General features: G+C 35.1%; 1 protein-coding gene across 1 annotated transcript; it reads right to left on the bottom strand.

The window, feature by feature from the left end:
- Positions 1–4,630: 4,630 nt before the first annotated feature.
- LOC8264265 (callose synthase 5) lies at positions 4,631–24,545 on the bottom strand. The gene is made up of 43 exons (XM_048377291.1): positions 24,025–24,545; positions 23,374–23,705; positions 23,157–23,257; positions 21,858–21,979; positions 21,637–21,733; positions 21,412–21,522; positions 21,173–21,301; positions 20,950–21,042; positions 20,455–20,546; positions 20,208–20,334; positions 19,946–20,083; positions 19,781–19,857; positions 19,594–19,672; positions 19,377–19,502; positions 19,169–19,283; positions 17,319–17,653; positions 16,307–16,359; positions 16,143–16,203; positions 15,955–16,036; positions 15,802–15,851; positions 15,595–15,681; positions 14,915–15,037; positions 14,735–14,829; positions 14,507–14,591; positions 14,270–14,430; positions 13,198–13,321; positions 13,004–13,098; positions 12,762–12,879; positions 12,512–12,663; positions 12,108–12,217; positions 11,884–12,009; positions 11,732–11,800; positions 10,716–10,905; positions 10,499–10,610; positions 10,295–10,414; positions 10,097–10,212; positions 9,912–9,995; positions 9,130–9,242; positions 8,766–8,995; positions 6,508–7,320; positions 5,990–6,040; positions 5,713–5,898; positions 4,631–5,316 (listed from the first exon to the last, which is right to left on the bottom strand). The coding sequence occupies exons 2-43, from the start codon at positions 23,567–23,569 to the stop codon at positions 5,086–5,088; spliced, it is 5,775 nt and encodes a 1,924-aa protein (XP_048233248.1). The 5' UTR covers positions 23,570–23,705; positions 24,025–24,545; the 3' UTR covers positions 4,631–5,085.
- Between the last annotated feature and the right edge of the window lie 312 nt (positions 24,546–24,857).

The raw sequence follows: 24,857 nt of genomic DNA, 5'->3' as shown, positions 1-24,857 counted from the left end.
GTGATGTGAAGGAAGCTATGCTTTTGAGGCAACACATGCTTGTACTTATGTACAAGGAGATTTTGCATATTTCTAACGAAATAACCAATTGTTTGCCTAGTGTTGATGTTGATCTTTTGCAGGTTTATAAAGATTTATTTCCGGAAGAAATTCCAAATGGTTTGCCATCTAAAAGAGGCATTGAGCACCAAATTGATTTCATACCCGGAGCAAGCATTCCAAATAGACCAGCATATAGATGTAATCCGGAGGAGACCAACGAAATCGAAAAGCAAGTGAGTGAGCTTATGGAGAAGGGTTATGTTCGTGAAAGCATGAGTCCATGTGTAGTACCCGTCTTGTTAGTGCCTAAGAAAGATGAAACTTGGAGGATGTGTATTGATTGTCGTGCCATCAACAAAATCACGGTGAAGTATAGACATCCCATTCCTAGGCTAGATGACATGTTGGATGAATTGCATGGTTCATATTTGTTTTCAAAAATTGATTTGAAATCTGGTTATCATCAAATTAGAATGAGAGAAGGTGATGAATGGAAAACAAGTTTTAAAACTAAACATGGTTTATATGAGTGGTTAGTAATGCCTTTTGTTTTAACTAATGCACCAAGCACTTTCATGAGATTGATGAATCATGTTTTAAGAGCATTCATAGGCAAATTTGTTGTTGTCTATTTTGATGATATCTTGGTTTATAGCAAAAATCTAGATGAGCATGTACAACATTTGACTTGTGTTTTTTATGTGCTTAGAGAAGAGAAGTTGTATGCTAATCTAAAGAAATGTTGTTGTTGTACTAATGAAATTACTTTTCTTAGATATATTGTCAATGACAAGGGTATTCATGTTGATTAAGAAAAGGTAAAAGTAATTAGAGAATGGCCAACACCCACAAGTGTAAGTGATGTAAGAAGCTTTCATGGTTTAGCTAGCTTTTATAAAAGGTTCATTAAGAATTTTCTACCATAGCTGCACCTTTAACTGAATGCATAAAAAAGAATGTTGGTTTTAAGTGGGGAATTGAACAAGATGAGGCTTTTAGCTTGCTAAAAGACAAATTAAGTTTTGCACCCTTGTTATCTTTGCCAAATTTTACTAAACCTTTTGAGATTGAGTGTGATGCAAGTGGCATAGGTATTGGAGGAGTTTTGATGCAAGAAGGCAAGCCCATAGCATTCTTTAGCGAAAAGCTAAGTGGAGCAAGTCTAAACTACCCTACATATGACAAGGAGTTCTATGCATTAGTGAGGGTTCTAAAGACATGGCAGCATTACCTTGGCTACAAAGAATTCATAATTCACACTAACCATTAGTCCTTGAAGTATCTCAAAGGACAAGGAAAGCTCAACAAGAGACATGCAAAATGGGTGGAATTCATTGAATCTTTTCCATACATCATTAAGTACAAGCAAGGGAAAGAAAATGTGGTGGCCGATGCATTGTCAAGAAGGTATGCCTTGATCTCTAAACTTGATGCAAAATTATTAGGATTTGGATACATAAAAGATCTGTATTCTAATGATCCTGATTTTGCTAATGTTTATGGGGTATGTGAGAAAGGGGGTTTTGATAAGTTCTATAAGTTTGATAGTTTTCTTTTTCGGGAAAACAAATTGTGTGTGCCACAAAGTTCTTTGAGAGAGTTACTTGTGAGAGAGGCACATAGTGGAGGTTTAATGGGACATTTTGGGATTAAGAAAACTTTGGATATGTTGGGTGACCATTTCTTTTGGCCACACATGAAAAGGGATGTTGAGAGAATTTGTGCGAAATGCATTACTTGCAAACAAGTCAAATCCAAAGCAATGCCTCATGGTTTGTATACACCTCTTCCCATACCAAATGAACCTTGGGTAGACATTTCTATGGACTTTGTTTTAGGATTACCTAGGTCCAAGGGAGGGAGAGATTCTATTTTTGTTGTTGTGGACAGGTTTAGCAAAATGGCACATTTCATTCCATGTCACAAGACAGATGATGCAACCCATATTGTGAATCTATTCTTCAAGGAGATTGTAAGGCTGCATGGAGTGCCAAGGACCATTGTGAGTGATAGGGATGTCAAATTCCTAAGTCACTTTTGGAAGACTCTTTGGGGAAAGATGGGGACAAAGCTTTTGTATTCTACAACTTGTCATCCACAAACTGATGGACAAACAGAGGTGGTGAATAGGACACTTGCAACACTTTTGAGGGCTCTCATCCAAAGAAATCTGAAGAATTGGAAAGAATGTTTGCCACATGTGGAATTTGCTTACAATAGGAGTGTGCATGGTTCAACAAATTGCTCACCCTTTGAAGTTGTGTATGGATTCAATCCATTGACTCCATTAGATTTGTTACCATTGCCATTGGACAAAGCTAATTTAGAGGGAAAACAAAAAGTTGAATTCATCAAGACTTTGCATGAGAAGGTGCATGCAAACATTGAGAAGAAAACACTCCAATATGAAAAGCAACACAACAAAGAGAGGAAGCAAGTCATTTTTGAGCCTGGAGATTGGGTGTGGGTGCACTTGAGGAAGGAAAGATTTCCTAACCAAAGGAAATTAAAGCTTATGCCAAGAGGAGATGGTCCTTTTAGAGTGCTTCAACGCATCAACAACAATGCCTACAAGCTAGAACTTCCAAGTGAGTATGGCAATGTTAGTGCTACTTTCAATGTTAGTGACTTGTTTTTGTTTGATGTAGGTGATGAAGATGATGGAGCTGATTTGTGGACAAATCCTTTTGAAGAAAGGGGGAATGATGTGAATCCAAGTTCAAAGCTTAAAGAGATCCAAGATCCATTAATAGTACAAGAAGGCCCAATCACAAGGTCCAAATTCAACAAGCTTCAACAAGCCATATTGGGTTTAATTAGGGACATTTGGAAAGCCCAAGAACTTCAACCCAATAAGGCATCCATGGAGGCCCAAGGAATAATATTTAACTTGTTTTTATGTTAATAAAAATTAGAGTTACATGTAGCCACCATAAATGTGGTAATTAATACCAAGTAATGGCTATAAATATGGTAATTAATACCAAGTAATGGCTATCAATGTGGGTAGTGGTTATTAAGAGCCACCATATACAAGTTAATGGGGTAATTAATACCAAGTAATGGCTATTAGTGTGGATAGTGGTTACTAAGGCCATTTAAGAGTAAAAGTAATCCTATGTGTGTGAGTCTATTTTAGTAGTGTGTGCATGGACTTGTACTCTATATAAACAAGTCCTTTTCTCTTTCTTTTGGAGCATGATTGAAGTTGATATATAAAATTTTGTTTGAGTTTTATTGTGAGGAATTTTGTCTTTAATTTCTTGCTTGAACTTTGTGACTTATCAAGCTTTATTCTAGCTTGTGGTGTCAAAATCTAAATCTTTATTTTCTTGTTATTTATCAAACTTTCTTGTTTGTGGCATAAGAGGAAATTCAAAGTCTATCTTAGTATATTTATCCTTGTTGGTAAAGGGGTTAAGTAGTATCCATCTTCTTACTTCAATCTTTAAACGATCTAAATTTGTGGATTAAATTGGTAATTTCTAGTTTTCTTCTAATTCAACTTATCATAGTATTTTTGCTATTGGGGAGTTAATTGATGAAACCTACAATTCCCATCAATCATTTTCTCTATTTCCTTCTTCACTTTCATTTTCTCTTCTAATGCGTCTTTTTCCACCTTCAAATGATTCATATCCTCTTTCTGATGGATTGGTATGGCAGGATCAAGCCACTCAAAGAATTTACAGGCATCAAACTACAAGAATAAAGAATAAATTAGTTTCAATCAACCTAATACAACACCATTAGCTTCAAATTAGTAAAGAAATATAATGCATATATTGTTTTCCACTTATCACGCTCGCATATAAAGCACGAGAATAAAAACAACTAGAGCTTTTTCTTGGAGTACTTGAGTTGGGCCGAATTTGGGAATTAGGATTAGAGATTGAAGCAACAAGAAGCTCTAATTGTTATAGATGGGTAAAATTACATTAAAACGCACCGTTTCTACGTGATTAACTTACTAGAGCTCCGATTACCACGTGGGATAAATTTCACCGAAAATCTAATTCATGAATCGATTTGTAGAAATTTATAAGGTCGCGTTAAAATTAAAAATACATTGATTAAATTGAAAAAAAAAAGTCAAAGGTCGTGTATTTTTTTTGCAATTAACCCTTTTGAATATTAGCTTATTTTTATAGAGATTATAAAAATTGTGATTGAATAATTTCCGACTTTGATAAATTTTTTAAAAGTATTTAAAAGTCAATATTGAATATATCATGACCTACATAAAGTCTTTTAAAATTATTATTAAATACATTCTAATTTTTAAATTCTATTTAAATTCTATCAAATTGAATACAATTGGGAGAGAGATTGAGAGGACTTTGGCAAGGAAATTTTTATATTGCAAATATTTTCTTTTTCAAACTGAAAAAGCAAAATGTGAAAAGCAAATATCACCATGCTGATTTTCTCATGCAAATGTCGGCATTTTATCCTTGTTTCTACTTAAGCCTTTTGACAACGAATGACATTTTTAAGCCAATTGGTATACCATCTGTGTGGGAGTATATCATCACCATGTAAAAGAAAGAATTTTAGAATGTTGATCTAAATAGCAAAATCCATCATCTCGTAAAAATTTTATGTATCAAATATACACCTTCAATATTCCAATTGTGGGCAGTCTAAGAAAAGTACAATTTACAATGGATTAATTTGGCCTTAAAATCTTAATTGGTCTAATTAGGCCATAACTTTTATTTCCTCACTTCCCTCCAACCAAACAAAGATCCAAATATAGGAAAACTAGTAAGGAAAACAAAATTATATCGGCAATAATACATTGATCACCTTTCAAGGATATAAAAAGAACAAAAAGAATAAAATATACAAAAGAAAATTATCACGTTGAAGCAAATATAGATGAATGTGATGAACTGAAAGAACTGAACTCGGAAGATAAAAAAGGCATCGACTCTCGTACGACATTGTCATATTACGTCCATCTCTTAGTTCCATGAAACCCCCAAAAATGTAACATTCTTTTGGTTCTTTATGTTATCAAAGATCACGCAGAGGCAGCACTTATTTGTTCTTCTTCCCACCGGCAAGAATTCGTTGGATCTGAAGCCCTCGGCTGAACGCTTGGTTGAAAAGCAGCCTGGTCTGGAACTCTGAGACAAATGGGAACCAGGCCAGTACAGCCACTGGTGCAAAGATGGCTAATCCCATCATGTATTCGTAACCTCTGGCAAGAGCTTTGACTGAGCCCCACATCTTAAGACCCTTCACCACTGGTCTGCATGCTTGTGCTATCTGATCATTTAAAGGAAAGCTTGGTGATGACTGAAGTTTTGCTTTTGAATATTCAAAAAAGGAAAGCTCAACACTATTACAAAAGGAAAATTATGGGAAACTTGCAATTCAGAATAAATTGATTTTTATTAAACTATATATTATTTCTAGCTTCCTGCATACCCGAAAGCTCAAATACTAATTTGTGACTGACTTTAAGATGGCTTAAAATTAAAATAAAGTTCCTACATCCAGAGATTGTTAATTAAATTGGGGTTGGAAACCTTGATCCCTGGATCACCACACTGAACACATAAAATCAACACAGAGAATGTTGTAATTAGCTACTGTTATTCAAAGTAATTCTGCACGGACATGTATCACAAAAAAATTTTGTTTACGATGATAAGTGTTTACCTGCAGAAGTGCCCATCCAGTAGGCAGAAAGGCCAGCAGGCTCTGCAAGATGTCTCCAACTGTAAGATGAAGGGTAGTAAACAGAATGACAAGAGTGACCACACACCCTATAAAGAGGAACAATTTGAGGAGTCTGAACATTAGCTGAAAATCTGCACTAAACTTTTTTCTACCCTTGGAAACAATCTGCAGTTCAGATGAACCCAAGTCAAGAAATGGCGATTCAGAGCCAGGCCATAAATGACGCGGAATATATTTTTTAATTTTGAGCACTAACCTTTAAGATAACCATCATAGCAACAATCACCAGCCAGGACAAACCATAAACCTGAAATCAGAAAAGTAAATCAGAGATGAAACTAAAAGCCAAGTCATCCATATCCTAAAGTTTAGGACATCCTGGAGCATAAAGCCAAAGGCTTCTAATGAATAATCATCAAGGCAAAGTGCAGAATCTTTTTCCTTTCTTGGTTGTTCTCTTTTCCTTTGTTAGAGAACGACATCACAAATAACATAGATATTTCCCAGCATGTGCTAGGAATTTTCTCAGATAGCAACATCCCCAGAGATAATTCCTTTCCTATACCCCAATTATGATTTATTTAAACTTGTTAGGCTCCAAATATATAAGCCTTAAAAGCAGTTTTGAATTTAACAAGGCAGTTTTCTAAAACTTGCGAATTTGTTATGCTTGATAGTTTTTTAAAATTATAAAATTCCTCTACCAATTTAGTTGCTAACTACCAACATTAAAATATACAATACTATGCAAGAATAAAAAAACCTCGTACTCACAGCAATGCTTCTGCTTCGACCAGCTGAACTTTCTGTGGTCACTTGTAGTTGGTAGACAATTCCATACTGATAGATAATGAAGCGCAAGGCAAGAATAATCTCACAGAACCGTCCCACAAACCCAGTGTGCTGCAGGTGCTCCTGTTCCTCATCCCACCATGATTCCCAGCTCTTGTTTGCTGGCACACCAATACCTCCCTGGCTGCTTATCCACTTTGCCCAATCATCCCAATCATCCACAATCTTCTGCCACTCAAAACCAGACGGATTAAAGAGAAAAGGAGCAAATAACCAAGAAACTACTAAAAACCACATTGATAACGTGAGAAGTATATAAGCTGTTCGATCAGTTGTTGCTTTTCCATAAATTTCATAGCATATAAGCAATATCATAAGCTCCAGCCCTTTTACAAAGTGGCTCCTTGAGTACATCCTGTAGTTCTCAGCAAACTTCTCATGCCGGACCACAAAACCACGTCCAGTAGCTCTATATTTTGCGCCACCATGCAGGATAGTTCGTCCATAATAGTGGACCTTTGTCCCAAGGGAGAAGGTAAAGAACACAGAAGCAAGCTGAAGTTGCATGATGATTATGTCACTTAATGCTGTTCTGAACCCTCTCTCTAATCCTATTTCCATGACCATGGGCAAGGTCATCAAAAGACCAAGTTGGACAAGGGATTGTGATGCCATGGCTGCCTTTAGCGGATCATTTCCTCTACTCCTGGCAAACTTAATTATTGAACCCTCCAATCCACTCAGTGATAGGTAAAGTTTGCCATACAAGTAAACATAGACTGTAAGGACAACTATCTGCATGATAACAACATAGTCAATATTGGTTTTAACCTCCTGCACATGTGAAAACATCCTGACACACCTCATATGCATTTGATAACACATATTTGTTTATCTTTGCATGTACATCATGATGTGATTTTCAATCTTAGCAATCAATGTTGGACAACCTATCAGATGCATAGAGCTTTCACCAAAACAGAGATGCTCATGGCTAGTTCAAATAAGGAGAAATTGCATTTGCATCTAACAGGCTTTAGAATTCTCAGAAGCACTATGGTCATAATAAAATGATAGAAGCTGTATTTTCATAAAGCCTGACACACCTCATATGCATTTGACAACACATATTTGTTCATCTGTGCATGTACCATCATGATGTGATTTTCAATCTTAGCAATCAATGTTGGAGAACCTATCAGATGCATAGAACTTTCGCAAAAACAGAGATGCTCATGGCTAGTTCAAATAAGGAGAAATTGCATTTGCATCTAACAGGCTTAAGAATCCTCAGAAGCACACTGTGGTCATAATAAAATGATATGAAGCTGTATTTTCATAAAGGCAAAAAGATGTCTGGGAAAGTACACGTATGATTGCATTTCACAAACCCATCTTGTAAAATGTTATCTCCCATTAAAGATGAAATGAAATTGCATTTGCATCTAACAGGTTTTAGAATTCTCAGAAGCTCGCTATGGTCATAATAAAATGATACATGTACCTCCAATGCTGTTTTTTCATAAAGGCAAAAGGATGTCCCAGGAAAATAAAAGTATGCTTGCATTTTACAAAATCATCCTGTAAAATATCATCTTTTCATGAAAGATGAAAGAAAATGGTCTTCCTATTAAGAAGACAATTTTTTATTTAATAGAAAAGGAAAAAAAAAAGATTATCATGCTAATTTTCTGAAGTGGTGGGCCTTCAAAGGTAACATCAGTATACAAACTACGAATTCTTTTAAGAAAATGTATTGAACCAATTGTTCTATGAAAAGAGAAGTTGAAAACAAAAAGATTTAAGTCTTTTCATAATTTTTTTTTTCTCCAATTAAAATTGTCAACAGATATAAATCAAATTCAATTCAAGAGCATTTCGGGAGATATCAAATAGCCTTCCATTTTTTGAACTTTTAAGCAAATTTGGTGCTATATGAGATACATCCTTCAATTCAGTTAAGAAGGAGAAGTAGAAAGTGCATTAGTTGTGTATTAAAATATGAAAGCTACTTATTTCACTTTTTTATTTTTTTCCATTTTTATGCAGCTTGTATTAATATATGCTATTTTGATCTACTTATTATTTGCAAGTAAATCAACAAAGCCTTATTCAAGTTAGTTACATTATCCTTGTATGAAGCTCTAAGGAAGAAACGGCAACTAATAATCTTCAATTCCCCTTGCCACACTACCAATTCAATTTTTTTCAACTTAGATTATGCATGTAAAAGAAATTACCATTGCACTGATATAAAATCCAACTGTTGTGAAATAGCAGGAGAGCATACGGAAGAAGTCAAATCGATGCCCCAATCGATAGATGTCCCTGCTGAGAGTTTGCTCCCCATTACCACATGCTACTTTAGCTTCAAATAGTGAGATTTGATTGAGCCCAACATCTCGACCTTTCCCCACTTGAATATACTCATGATGAGTAACATTTCCTCTTCTTAGTGTTGAGTTGAAACCTAATTTCAGGAAATATGCAGAGTGAAAGAAATTGTAATTCTAAGGCAATATATGCTTCACCAGTATCTTTCTTCTAGTTAATTCATAGGCCGGATTAAAATAAAACTAAAAGATGTTTAAACAATAACCATACCAGCAAAGATATCCTCACTCAAATTGATCCCACGAGATGCCTTGCTTATGCCACCACGGGTAATGTGAAAAATTCTATCAAATACATCTGGATGCCCGTAATGGAACCGGATCCTAAAACCAACCAATATAAATCAAGATATCAATATCACATCAATTTGAACATAGAAACCAAGTCAATTGGATGGTTTTAATTTTCTTTTCTACAACATATATGAATCAATTGTAGGTAACTATTTACTAGGCTAAAGAAGAAGCAACTTGAGAGGTGATTTTGAATGTGATAGTGGAGGAATGAATTTATTGTATACTTTGGTAAAATGAAGTTCAAGAAGTATATACATAAAACATTTCTTAATCATCAATTGCTAATATTGAGTGTTGAAAGTATAGAAAATTTAGGAAAATGATTGGTGTAATGAGTCACTATATGAATAGCAATGTAAATATAGATATAAAGAGGTTGAAATGAATAAAGTGATAGCAGACTCTATATAGATAAATGATTCTTCAATTAGTCATTAGTTTACAGCATTGTTCACTCGAACAATTTATTACACCTATCTTTACCTCTTATTAGATTTACCATTGAAATTCATTTGATTGATTGGATTCGAATTAGAGACATTAAAGATGATGGATAAGCACTGATTTTATCCCCTAGCCTTTCAAAATCTGATCTTGTTATGAGGCTTAGCTAAGGAGTGTTTCTATTCCATACAGTACAAACTTGTTTTTAGTAAGTTATCCATAAAATAACTAAACAACAAGAGAGAAATGTACTTCAATGGTCTTGCAAGAACTCTTTGACCGATGGTGACAAAACTGGTTTCTTGATTTGACATGAACCAAGCTAAAGAAGAGACACTGCGGCAAATACGTATTAAATTATCAAGTGATAAAAAATATGGAACTTTAGTGCAAGAACAGCAGCTAATGGAATAGAAACAAAAAAACTTCAACACAACCTTCCAGTGAAGATATGTTCGCGGACACCTAAAATCGTAGGTGGACGCACCCCATGATCCTCATGAAATTCTTCTAGAAGGTTCCGCATTTTGAATGCTTCTTCTAAGTAATTATCCTACAATAAATAGAAACTAGAGCATCAGGATTGGACCAAGACATAATGTAACCATTATGACTGCAACTGTCTCATGGTTTACCTGATTCATATCAATGGCTTGAAGAGCTTCTCCACGTGTAAATATAATGGCGTGGTTCTGATTTTCAGGTTTTCCTTCACCTAATTTTGCTGAACCTGGCAATTTTATACGATATATTTCCTTCAGGAAAGACAGAAGCACAATTAGCAAATTTGATTCCATTACTAAGCATGTAATGATGTTCATGACTTAAAGAATAATCACCTGATCATGATTATCAAGAGCTTTGACCAATACAGAGTAGTAAACCTTCTGGACTTTTCCACCTTCTCTTTCTTCAACTTCGTCAATATATGCAACACGAAGAGAGGGATTGCTGTAGAAATAGTGGCAGGATCAATGTAGTGAACAAAGAAGACTCGGCAATTGAAATGTTCAAGATAATTAACAGCTGGTTTATATCATCAGAAGCCGAACATACTTAACCATCAAATTCAGGATATCTGTTGCATGACGATCTCCACTCCGCTTCTGGTTTCCATAATTTTGACAAGTAGCAACATATGTGAATTTCATGTCAGCCATTGCTTCTAGTTGAGTATATGTGGATCTTTGACGTTTCTTATCTTCCTCAGATGGAATTGCTATTGCTTTGTAGCCTTCAAGTATTTCTGCACATATGAAATAAATCAGAACTAAAAGTCAAATCTCCAAGATATGAATTCCCTAATTATCTCCATCTAGGGAAGCATTTAAAGGGTATTGAAAATTGGAAATGCATAGATGAGTAAATAGTAGAGGTCCCAAGTACAAGGCATTAGAAGTGCAGGCCTCATATCTTTTGCTCTTCGATCCAATTAAATCAAGAATGGCCAAATATCATTTAAAAAGCAATTGTTTATAACAGTTTCTTCATACCCTCATCATCATTCCCAAAGCTATGACTTCAATTTTGATGCTTAGTCAAACAAAATGGAAAAACAAGAAATTAATACGTTGCCACGGGTCAGAGGTAGAGACTTAATTCTGAAACTGTGATAGTAAGATTTCAACAGCAATTGACATATGACAAGTATTCATTCATGTTTTCCTACCTGAAAACTATATGCCAAATTTAGTCACCACCTTCCCAACTTGCAGAAAGATCTGCTTGATGCCATATATGTAAACAACAATACCTACTATAACTTTATAGTAAAATGTGTAGTGCCTTGTTTCTAGCTCAATCAAGAAAATATAAGATGCGAGTAAAAAGTTCTGTGAAAGCCAAATTTAAAGAGCAAGGAGTCATGGACTTATATTCTGCATGAGATGACTCTACAAGTTCAACAATGTAGTATCTAGTGCAAAAAGTAATTTGGCTGTGTCTTATTGCAATAAAACAAATGAACCAATTTGCTCATGAGGTCTAACTTCAGAGAAGGTAGAAAATGCCCCATGTCTGAAGCCTACTAAATGCTGCATGAATATTATGAAGAACAGCATTTATCATCTTACCACTTTCATTAGCCATATCAAGGAAGGCCTGAAGTTTCAAAGCTCGTCTGTAGTACATCATCCCTCTAACTGCAACATCCTTAATTATCAGTAACAGACAAAAAATATTGATAAATGAATTTGGTGAAAAAACAATAAAATGCATCAATCACCTGTGCGGCAGAGAGTTTGACCTCTTAAGGAGGCCCAATGACGTAGCTGTAATATGTTTTCTTCATTTTCCCAAACCTCACTCTCCTTTTTACAATTGAGACGTTCCATGAGATTATTCCATTCATCTAACAAAATTGACATATGGTTACTCAATCAATACACAAACCCAATTTCAAAAGAAAGATAAGTTGTAAAGCAAGCAATGGTAATTTAAAAGTCCTACCTGGAAAGATCTTTTGCAAGTAGTATATGATTGATACACCATCTTCATTCTCCATTTCGAGGTCAGATTTAGAATAAACAGTCTCTTCACTGTAGTATGGCGTCATGACACTGTCCATGGCAAGAGAAGTACTCTTAATTAAGTAAAAGTTGATTCTTTTACGAATTATCTTTCAATTTTGCTTGAAAAAACTCTTAAGAAGTTCAACTCTTGAAAGCTTCACAATAAATTCAATGACCGGACTATCTGGAAGCCGCAGATGTACTTCCAACAAATTAATCAACAAGCAGAGGAACTAATTTTTTTTGGCATCAAGAAATGTCCAATAGGTTGACAGTCAATCCTTGTAATGGTCAACCTTACATAACGACTCTAATGTTTATTTATTGAAATATAAACAAAACCTGAATGAGAGCATTTTACGGACTGTAGGAGCACGAGGCATATCCATAAACAAGGAATTTGTGAAAAATGCAATCCTTCTACGAGCTTCAAGGTTCGTTGGTACATCCATAGCAGATTCTTTAACTGTCAAAAGCAGATGGAGGCGCCTTATCTAAAAGCAGAAAAAAGTTTCATAATGGCTCTTGCATGCTATAAGATTAAAATATAGTCACATAATATTGATTGACCACTGAGCCAATAGAAACATACCTGCTCTTCCCACTGTGCTGTGACTACAGGAGGGAACATTATAGCAGGTTTTGTGTCAGTACCAGCAAATAGCTGCCTTCCTGAATCTTTTCCATTAGGTCCAATATCTACTAATTCACTGTATAATTATATGCAAAAAGAAAAAAAAAAAAAAAAAAGAAGCAGCATTGTCACCTTTCCTATAAGAAACAGATTTTCATTGTAGCAAAGACTTCAAATAGGATGCGACAAGGTTTACCAACCGATTCTCATTCACCATCATATCACGGGTAACTACTTCTAACATGTCCAGCAGCAATAATACCACTCTATCTCTCTTGGATGGATCCCCATCTTTCTGCAACACAAAAGAAAGTGATAAATTCGCAATACGGGATGAGAGAGAAGTTCAGATATAGGAAAGCAAATCAAGTAATTAGTTGTACTAAGGACTCACCAAAATGACCACAAGCTCAACAAATTTCTCACAAAGAGTAGTTAAAGGACCCATTCTGAAATTTGTAAGAAATGTATTCTTTGAGATGTTACTTTCAATTTCTTTAATAATGCCACCAATTATCCTGTAACAGTGAAACCACAGTTACAAATTCTTGCTGCAAAACATAGTACTATGAATACAAAATTCAATCACCTATGCCTGGAAATACTTGGATTTTCAATTAAGCATACTCTCCAGAAAAAAGAAAGAAAGAAAATGGGAACACTGCAATCATTAATAATGCTAAACACTGTAAACTGTAAAAAGAATTTAAAGCCAACATGGTTCAGATATTGTACAATGTCAGAATCAGATAACCTAACAATCAATGAACACAGATCTCTTTTTCACTCATAACAAAAGAAAAAGAAAATTTGAGGAACACTAATCCTCCTAGCTAAGCAGCAAAAACAAAAGTATTAAAACCAAACAATCAAACGGAAACGACAATACAAACCAGATTTTGATGTGCCAGGTTAAAGTGACAATAGAGATTAACAGTTGAATGGTGATAAAAGAGCTTAATACACATATAAATAAGAGAATAAAGTAGGATGACCCATGACATGGATAAGGCTGCTTAAGTTGAGCCTCCTAAAAACTTAAGCTTCAAGGTTTGGATGAAGATTAAAAGCCTAATTCTAAGGTCTTTCAACCAGATTCTGATGCTTCCTATGCAAAATCTAGCTATGTAACAGTCAATATACCATATTATACAAACTATTTTCAAGGATCTTCAGGATAATAGTAATAGTGATAACAATGAAAACAATTATCTGGAGAAAAACCAGTTTCAAGGAAGCAACTTGTCTGGAATTTAAACAATTAAAATACCACGACCCCTAAATCCATAATTATGAGAACCAAAAACAAGAGGATTCCAACAGCTCCAACTTGCTGGTCTGGTTACAAAATGCAAGTAACTTAAACTACAGATAAAAGAGGAAATATAGGGATAATAGAATGAAGTATGAAAGAGAAGCAAAGTATAGAATGAAGTATGAAGGAGAAGCAAAGTACCAAGAACAACCTTTTCTCATTTTCTCCAACGACAAGAATATTCAAGACATGCTTAAAGGTTTCGTAGCATTCTGTCACAGCACATTTCATGTATTCATCGGCACATATACGTTTCCAGAGGTCAGCATCCTTTGAGCGGAACTGAACTGCCATATCCAAAGCTATTGGGATCTGCAAATGTAGAAAATTATCATCAAGAACTAAAAGAAATCAACATTTTTAACATTTCACAGGGAAATATGCAGACCTTGCTTGCCAGCAGAAAGGGCGGCCACTGAATTATTTTGAGGCTAGGATCTGATGAATAAGGAACTAACAACAGATCCATCTCCCTGGATTAGAAGAAAAATCAAATCAGTCTTAAGAGCAGGAAAAAAAAAACAAAAGAGAAGTTCCCATAGATATATATATATATATATATATATATGTATGTATATATATATGTATTGTATATATGTTTGTAATGGCGCTTTTCCTGTCACTGATGAGATCTTCTTCACGGAAACTACATATCACTTCATTCCACAATTGAGCAAATTTCGCAGCTTCACTTCTTCTGCTTGCAGAAACCTATACAGGCAGAAAAATGGTCAGTGAGGCACATGCGTATTGCAACAAGTTTTGGTATAAAACACTTCAAACATAGAGTTCAAACCTCAGCAAATCTCTTTGATAAAGAAAAACCCCTCTTCTTTGTCTTATCAGTAGGCACCAAATGTGTGTTAAATGCACCAGGTAAGGATTGGAAGCGTGATCTTAGCATTCCCAGGGTTCGCACCTGTAAGACAAAAAGAAATTAAGTCACCAAATAATCAACTTTCCATAGTTGCAGAAACCAACACATACAGTGAAGTCATATTTCACTGAAATAATTTCTCCCCAGCAAATCTTTCCAAGGGATGAGCCAATTATTTGGTTTTGCACTTCCAAATTAGAGGTTTTGGATTCAGATACCATTAAGATAAGGAAAAGTTTGTGATATAGAAGATGGAGAAAGTCCAAAATTTGGTATGAACTATTACGAGGAGCACTCCCCATAAAATAAAACAATTTTCCTACCCTCAACAGCTAAATCAGTTCGACAATGTAGAGCAAAAATTTCAATGACGCTTGGTTCAGACTAGCAGAGAATACTCACCATCAACACACCTAATGTATTGTTGTTATGATCTATTTCAATCGACTACACTCAAAAACACATTAGAACTCTGCAACGAAGAATGCTGGTAGTGTCTGATATACTCCAGCGAATCTTTCTATCTTATATGATGATTCATGACTTTTTACCACAGAAATGAAAAACAAACAAAAAGAAAGTGGTTTTCACTGCAGTACCTCTCCTAGGCGATCAAAAGCTCCAACAAAGCCACCATATATAGTTGAATAGACAGAATACCAAATTTGAGTATCCATAAAATAGACCTGCATTACATTATAGATATATCATGAAATATATACCATGGAACACCTAAGAAGTTTTTCTATTCAATGAGGAATTAACCAATAATAACTAAACATAGGAAGATAAAGCATGGGACAGACCAAGATTACTGGTGCCCAGAGGGACAAAACTGCTCCATAGTTGTGTTTAGCTTCATTCACAAGAAAATTCTTGTCAGAGATTTACAAGATAAATGTGTAAATAAATTAAAAATTCAGTTAAAAGCATAAAAATTAGGAAGATCAGACAAATACCATTTGGGAAAAATTCGTGCCACTTGTAATCTATGTGCTTAATGCTCATTATATCTTTAGTTGGCTTGACCAGAGGTTTTATCTGGAGAATGAACAGGCAAAAGTGTTTAAGGTGCACTCAACTGTTTCTTCTATCTGTTTTCATTAAAATTAATGATAATGATGATAAGAACAAGGATGAAACCAACCTGAACAAAATAACTAAATGCAAGCTTTGAGCTCAAGAGCAGCACCCAGAAAAAGGTATACCTGAAATCAAAAGTAAATTTGGGCAATGAAATAAAATTTAAACTGTAGAGATCCATTAATACAGATTATTGGGTCTTGATATCATGAATTCTTCTAAACTTACTTTATAAGTGCAAATTGACTTTCATGCATCCCTCTTCCAACATAGATTCTGGGCTGCAGATGATTTATGAATAAAATCAAAAGATAATTTAACAATTTCTTCTATTCTCAGAAAATTGTATTTGAAGAGAGAAGATGATTAAGAATGAGACAAAGATCAAACTTGTAGTAAGCAACAAAAATTAAAAGAACTTGGAAAAGACTAAACTGAAATTGCATGCTGTAAAACCTCAAGTCACAGAATTAATAACCAGACAGATTAAAGAGGTGCAGCGTGTAGCTAGACCACTAGACCTTATGCATCTGTGAGATGCATGCACCGACTAAGGAGGTAAAATCTAAAGTTGTCCGAATAGTTTTCATATTAGATCTTATTGATATTTAGCAAAAGGCTAAACCTATTTTGAAATACAAACTGCTGATGCTCAATAGCCATCAAATATGACTTGGAAATTAAATTCTACCTGCGCCCATTATAAGGGTTCAAATATGACTAAGAGTATCATCACAATGTTGGAAGGATAAATTATAAATTAGCTTACAGGACACAACTAAAGTTTGCAATAAGAAGAAGGCTGAAAAGAAAAGCAAGAGACCTAGTTAGTAAAGGAACATCATATCATACAAGATCATAACTAAATTTGGTATGATCTTCCCAACGTTATTGGTTAGGATTAGGGAAACTACCCTAAAGTACAAAGGTTCTACATCCATGCATAGAAGATTTATTTGGTTGTGGTACACGAATCCAGGAAGGCAGGAAGTTCAGTGCTGCTAATGTCAGGTCTGAAGGCAGCTTCCTATTAACGTGCTCTCAATTCCCTGCCAATAACCCTTTTGGGCTCAGAGCATGATATGTTATCTTTTTACACATTTCATATATATTTGAGCCTTTTTTAATCAAGTACATTAAAGCTGAAATGAGAGGGGGGAATCTGTTAATTCAGAGTGAAAATAGAAACCTGAAAAAATGCAACAGTAAGGAGCAGAAAGAAGCAGGGCCAAATACATACCTGTGACCACCATAAGAGGAGTCTGATAAGAAGCCAGTCTGAGTTTTCTATCCATCTTCGGAACATGGGAAAGATAAACAAAGCAGCAGCGAGAATATTTGGAATCAAATAAACGATCACAGCTACAATGTATAATGGAGGAATGTCTTTTACTTCACGAAGGAATGACAAAGATTCTTTAATTCTGCTCCGAGACAGATTGAAGGCGTTTAGATAACACATGGGAAGAATAACGAGCCATGCAAGACTAACAATTATCTTAAGAACATTTCGCATCACATCAGCAAATTGCCATCTGTGGAATCCCGGGAAGTTCAGAATAAGGTCCAGAATACCTAAAGCAACAAGACAGAAATGAGATGAAAAGTAGACATGAAATAACAATACTATTTCTGAAAAAGTAAAGCGTGTGCTGAAGTAACGCCAGAAAACAGATAATGATTCGAACTTACATAGTAATAGCCCAAACGACAAAAATAAGAAAGAAAAGAAAAAGTTAATTGATTTGCAATGCTTAGCTCATCTTTTTGTCTCTGAAGTCTAATGACAAATTTATTCAACCATTACAAAAATTATTAAGACTATACTTCATTAAAAAGGTTGAATAATTAACAAATAAATGCAATGTAGATAAACAATAATAAAAACAAAAACGGAGAGCAACAAGCAGTCAGAAGTTTCTTAAGCTTGTCAAAAGAAAGAAAGAAAGAAAATTTGGAAAAAGAAAAAAAGCAAGCTTAGAACTTTGACTGTGCGCAGTTATCACTCTTTCTACAAGGAATCCTCTTCTTTTTACCAAGTAATGCAAATAATAAAGATACAGATAAATAAATATAAATTAAATAACGTCTATCGAGATCTCAAAATACTAAATTCAGAGATGATGCCGTATATATAAGTGATTGTAACAATAATACGACTGTTAACCAAAATATTTCGTTCACAAGAAATAAATTTACAAGTCGAATCTGGAGCTCAGAGTTAGTCCAAAACTTGCAATACATAGAAACTTTCAGTTAAATAAGGGCATTGCATAGATATTATATTGAGAAATCCAAGAGTTCAGAATTAGTCTTTATATATCAATACTTGAACTCCAGTATCTTTACAACAATCAGCTTGGGACATGATAGAAAAGTAGAAAGAATAAGCATCTAAGGCAAATAAATTCTAAACCCAACTCCACAGTAAATAGTTGTGGGCACGAGTGATATCGCACCACCCAATCAAAGAGCAACAAATGCCTACAAGAAATGTAATAATGTATTTCTTTTCTGATTAAAATCAAATCTACTTGCAATTCTCTGCAATTTTGCAAGTTGGTGGTTCTAATGAGAAGCATATGAAAATTTGTTAAACATACAATTGAATGGAAGGAAGCACTCAAGAAGTATAAGTAAAGCATTACAACCAGGTCATACTTCTTATACATTGAATATCAGTTACTAGGTTTGCCAGTAATATCTTGTGAATCATTTCCCTTTGGCAGTAATATCATCTTATAATGTTGAGCGTCAAAGCGCATCTTGCCACATTTGAAGCAAAAAAAGAAACATATCTCATGCTTCCAGTCAAGCATGCCAGCTATTCACTATTGCTGAACTTTTAGTCCACCTTTTGTAGTTTGTGACTTCCAAATGGTCATCTTAAAGATGTCAAATTAGTATAGCTTGCATTATTACCTTCCATTAAATGGATAAGTAAAAACATATAGCATAGTTTAGGAATGCTTAACACTGCATGGTTAATGATGAGTGCAAATACAATACTAAGATGTCCACTAAAAATTTTGAATACAAGAGAGGAGAGGGTGTAACAGACGAAGAGAGTATCAAGTGAAGATTTGTTACTCTGAAGAAAGCGAAGAAAGGCTGCTGTAATAAAGATACTTGAGATGTGATATAAGACATCCCTTCGGACAATATTGGAAACTGATTCACCACTCCAAGCAAAGATGACCATTGCCTGTAATGAACAGTTCAAGCATTGCTTCAAATATTTCCCTAGTGCTTAGCAAACTGAAAATGAATAGAATACTTATACTGTCAAATTGAATACCTGAAGAGCTAGTATGTAAAAGGTCCACAATCGGTCAAAACTTCGGAAGATGTGCCAAAAGGTTCGCGTTTCAACAAAATATGATTTCCCTGTGCTTCCAGATTTTCTTGGAGAAGCCTTTCTTCCCTTCAATAGAAATTAAATTAAGTGCCGAAATCAAAAGATCAATTTACGTGAAGTACTGAAAGTTGACATGTACTCAGAATATCAAGAATACCCTTGCCATGTCATGTGTAGATTTAAAAAATGTTCCATCATCACGCATAGGCCAACCAAGGGAGAAGCATTCCGTTGACCTGAATAGCACATAGCACATCAAGTTTTATTTAACCATTTCACCATATTTTAAAAAGAAATAAAAGTTACCATCATCAACAAGAACTCTGATCTTAATCCAAACTAACCAGAAATATTCATTCAGATCGTCATAATTGCACCACTTTGTGTGTGAAGCACTTCCATTTTGGGACTTACTGGCCTCCTGGAATAATTAGCGCACAATTTTCATATTTAGAACATAAAGACCTGAAGTATGATAACAGTTTGCAAGTTGCAAATCTACAATGTACCTTCTGAATTACACGGTAAATTGGTGTTATGACTTTCCTCAGGAAGGCTTCATCGTCTCCACCATAAGAAGGCTTAATATTTTCTCCAGTAACAATGCTGACATTTCCAGCCAAGAGGCCGTGAAGTTCATACGCCATCTGAACATATACAAGTGCATTGTTAAGGAACTCATAAGAAAGCAGAACATATTCAGCTCTCCCTGTAAGTAATGGTCACAAAACTAACAAAGGAGAAAATCCTTAAATCATTTTGAGCACTTACATTGTGAAAAATATAGCATAGACATTCTGGCATGAAACGAATATTGGCTGCTTCACCCCAAATAAGAAGATATAGGCCCATGTACAATATCTTTCTCTGTTGTACTTCATGCTGACCTTGAGGAAGACTAAAAAGTGCCACAAATAATATTACAAGCCCTAGATTATGCTTAAGACTCTTCCCATAAATTATGAACATATTGAAAAGGTTTATAAACAAAAGCAGAGAAAATCTTGTAGTATCTCACCGTAAACTATGTTTTCTTCCTAAGAACTTGCACCATTTTTTGTAATTCTTAAAAAGCTTGCTCATAACAGCATCAACAGCTCGTTCATCAAGCTGCATACAGAAAAGGGTCGGCCATAGCTCAATCAGAAAATAATAAATGCACATAAATACACACTCACACTCTCACAAATATTAATATACAAGTCTGTGTGTGTGTGTGTGTGTGTGTGTGTGTGTGTGTGTGTGTGTGTGTGTGTGTGCGTGTGTGTGTGTGTAAGAAGATAGAGAGAGAATATAGACACACAGAGACAAATAAAAATTTTAACAAAGGTATTTAAAATGATCCCAACTGTACATACATTGGTCGCTTCAGCTGAAAATGCTAAATGCAACACAATAATCATTAAAAATACAGTTATGTCTGGGACTCTCCAACCATCATGATCCATGAGGTTGCAAAATAATATATCAAATATTCAATATAACAAAAGCTTGAAGGAAAAATTAGTAATGCCTTGTTAAGGGGCTCTGGTTTGGGATTTAGCCTTATATGATTGTTGGCAAGTAATAAAATCAAATGCTCCCTCTGGTTCCTGACATTGTCTTTCTGCATTCACCAAAATACATAAACCCATTAATTATTTGTTGAAGATCATGAACATACTCTAAGCTAAGAAGATTATGTTGCTTGGTTGCTTTTTTCTTTTTTTACATATAATTTGGGGTCAAAGACATGCCTGGAAGCCGAACATGGCCCTTAGCCAATCAAGGAGATCTAAATCACCAGCTTTTTGCCTATGCTGCTCAAATGCTGTAGGCCAGTTCAAGCCACGTGTGTTCCACAGTGCAGCAACAGCAGCCTTGTTCTGTTAGATATAGAGGGAAAGCTGCAGCATCTCAAACAACGCCGAAAAAGAAAATAATATATAGGAATAACTTACATAAGTAGCAACAGGGAGATGACTTAAGGTCTTACCTCCTCAAGTTGCATGATGGACTGTGAAGCCCCGGCAGAATCCAGGGGAAGAATGTTGTATGGTGCATAGATTTCCTTCTTTTCTTGGACATCTCTAGCCGCAGCAATAATCTGCTCAGTGCAATCATTGCAAAAATACACTCCATTGAACCATCATGGCAAATGAAAATGATACATGCAGAAGAAAGGCACCAACACAACAACCTATAATGAATTGTAACTAACCTCAGGAGCAACTTCTTCAACTTCTTCTGACTTGTTAACTGCGCAAAGCACTTCAAAAAGAACCCCTGCTGTCTGATAAGCTTTGCCTAGTTGAGCTCTGTGAAGAAAATATGAATCAAAGGTTCAACCCTCACATAAACACAGGTAATGTGTACACCAAAACACAAGATGGTGAAAACGAAATGATAAGGAGGGCAACATGACAACACTTATGTGGTTACCTGTCTGCCTGGGCTCCCTGGCCAAGTGCTCTAACATAGTGTTCATAGTACTGCTGATAATAACTCTCGATTTCCCGCGCATCAGTTTTTTTAACTCGAGCGGCAAGACTGGACGCATTTTCCTGAATAGAATTTCACAATTTTTCTTTTTTTGGTAAGGGAATAGAATTTCACATTAGTTATTCGAGTAACACAAGACAGGCCCGAAAAGGATGAAATTTGAAACGATCTTTTAAATTATCAAAGTGTGAACTCAATTCGATTTTGCTTATAGTAATTGCAAGAGAATATCCAGACAAACAAAGAGAAGGCGACATAAGAGAGGATGGAACTGAAATGATCCCAAAAAAACACTAACAAAAGCGTACAGCTGGAGTAGGCTTCTAAACCTGCCAATGGCTAATGAAATTAAAGAAAACAATTGCAGACGGAGAACACTCCCTTCAGCTAACAATCAAGTGTATCCTATATATGATTGGGCGGCACCAAGCAAGCAAAATTCTTTTTGGATGCAGAGCATATAATTTTTAATTCTATTTTCTTAAGAATAACCGTACTTGTTATTTTGATTGGCGACCTTTCGACTAGATAAATTATATTGACCTAACCCAGATCAAGTAATTTTGGATCTCCTCTGTTTCTATTATCTTCAAGTGTAATAAGATATTGTTTCTCTAAGAAAATCTAACAACATTTTATCAAAAAAAAAAAATGTAACAAGTAGTTCATTGGAAAGATGGGAAGTTACTCTTACAAATACCAAAACAATTTGGTTCTTTAATCTTAATAACATGACATATGTAGAAAGTGGTAACAGTTTAGCTTGTCATTAAAAAGAAAATATTTACAATATTTTTTTTAGTCGATGTCTATTATGGCAGGGATCATTTATGCATACTTACTACCACCGACCATAATAATAATAATAATAAATATAGAACTTATTTAAAGCAATAACTTTTTTTGGCATCTACAACTTTTTGCTTTTTTATTAAATTAACTTATCAAATATAAGCAGCGAACTATAATGCATATAAACAAAATTGGACAAAAAAAAGCCTCTAACCAATTAAATATATATATGAACAAGTACCCGAATCTTATTGACAGTGAGCACATCTTCTGATCATTGCCCTCTGTCACTCTCAACTCTTAGTGACAAAAGTTAATTATTTGGACTGTCCTAAATTCCTCATTTTATTTAGAAAACAAAATTAACTAAGTAATACAAAAATATTCCATCATGCATCATCATGTCATATCATATAACAATATTGATGGATTTACGAAGAAAATTACCCTTTCCAATCTTTGCAGCAGATATGTCTTGAACTGCCTCACACCTCGGCCGCTGGAGCTTTGATCCAACTTATGTGCTTTCTCAAATGCATAAAACCGACCTATTCCACCCGTGCCAAAATAAATAAATAAATATATATAAATATAATCTGTTTGTTTAAAATAAGGACAAAAAAGCTGTTTTAGAAAAAAGAAAAGAAAAGAAACAGATACGAACAGAGATAGGCGACCCGAGGACGCTCATGTTCGATTTCGTTGGCAATGCGGAGAATAGGGGCAATGGAACCGAGAGATGAAGGAACGACCTCGTTGTCGAAGACCTCGGTGGAAAACGTGGTGGTGGCGGCACTGCGGGACGGCCGCCGTGTCAGCGACTGTTGTTGTTGCTGTTGGCCTGAGTCTAGATTCGACATATTTGATTTCCAAATCAATTGCTAGCTCTAAAATGGAGCTAGCTTCCTCTAATACACTTATATCTATAAATTTGCTGCTTCACTTTTAACGTGCGATCCAGCAGCTAACAGCTCCTTTTAAACAACTCATCACAGCCTGCCAGAGAAAATCGATTCTTATATTTTCAAGTCTGTTCCAAAACCTAAGAGAAAAAAAAGGAAGCAACACAAACAACCGTAATTTCTTTCCTTCATTTCCTTTATAGGCAATGCAGCTCTATTATCTTAAAATCGTAAATTTTTTATTAATAATATTGCTTCTTGTGTTACTTGCACGCATGCATTTATCATTTTGGTGCTATTACAAGCTCCGGTAATTTCACAGCAAACAAACAGGCCCTAGAAAGAAAAATGAAAAAGTTAATGCGTAACTAGTCTTCGTTTTGGTAGGCAATAACAAGAAAGAGAGAGCTTACAGATATTCGTTATAAGAGTCAGGGGAACAAGGGAGAGTTGGCGAATGAAGTCGCGTTCGCCTGTGAAAAGTCAGAAACGAAAACCAGAAAAACTGATCAGACAAACGGTCGAGATATATTTATATATATTTTCTCGAGAAAATGAAATCAGAGAGTGTGAGAAAAAAAAAAAGAAAAAAAAAATTTGGAGATTTCTATCAACCTTCCCCTATGGAGAGGGAAAATGGAGTCAGAAAGGGCGAAGAAAAGAGAAATGAGAAAATGGAATGATATGAGAGAGAGAGTGAGAGAGCATGCAGAAGGGGAGGGAAGGGAGGGAGGGGATGTGTGGAAAAGGAAGGACAGGTGGCGAAGGATGATGAGATGGAATGGGAATGAATAGAGATGCAATGTTTTCGGAGGCAAGCAAAAGAGAAAAAATGAAATTTTGTCTGTTTTGAACGCTTCTTTCTAAATGGCTAAAAAGAAAAACTAAAATAAAATAAAAATGATTGGCACTCCGTTTTTTATTCTTCTCTCTTCAGTGTTTTCGGGGGGTCTGCAATTCGTCAATTGTGACACCAGTTTTTTCGTTCTCAACTCATTGTCTCCCGCTGTCTTTATTTTTGTCTCAATTATTTTTTAATATTTAAAATAATTTAACAAAAATATTATATATTACGTAAATAAAAGATAAAAATAAAAATAAATAAGAGACAAAAAACTTCGCAGCAGATTGGATTGCCTCCAATCCCATTTCTCCGGAGCTTGTTTATCATAGCCTGTGTGCTCCCCCTCATGGTCTCAACATATGGCTTCATTATGAGTATTTTCAAACTATAAAATAAAACTTA

This window comes from Ricinus communis, chromosome 7 (genome assembly GCF_019578655.1).
Source record: "Ricinus communis isolate WT05 ecotype wild-type chromosome 7, ASM1957865v1, whole genome shotgun sequence".
In the NCBI taxonomy this organism is placed as follows: Eukaryota; Viridiplantae; Streptophyta; class Magnoliopsida; order Malpighiales; family Euphorbiaceae; genus Ricinus; species Ricinus communis.
The sequence above is the reverse complement of the archived record's forward strand: the minus strand, read 5'-3'. Positions and strand labels throughout refer to the sequence as shown.

Excerpts from the sequence above, each read along its gene's own strand:
- LOC8264265 (XM_048377291.1), bottom strand. The coding sequence starts at position 23,569 with ATGTCGAATCTAGACTCAGGCCAACAGCAACAACAACAGTCGCTGACA. Across the intron at positions 17,654-19,168 it reads CTTTCTTCGCTTTCTTCAGA|GTATTCTGGACCTTATTCTG; the intron begins GTAACAAATCTT and ends TTGTTGCTTTAG. Across the intron at positions 15,852-15,954 it reads GCACGAATTTTTCCCAAATG|CTAAACACAACTATGGAGCA; the intron begins GTATTTGTCTGA and ends TTGTGAATGAAG.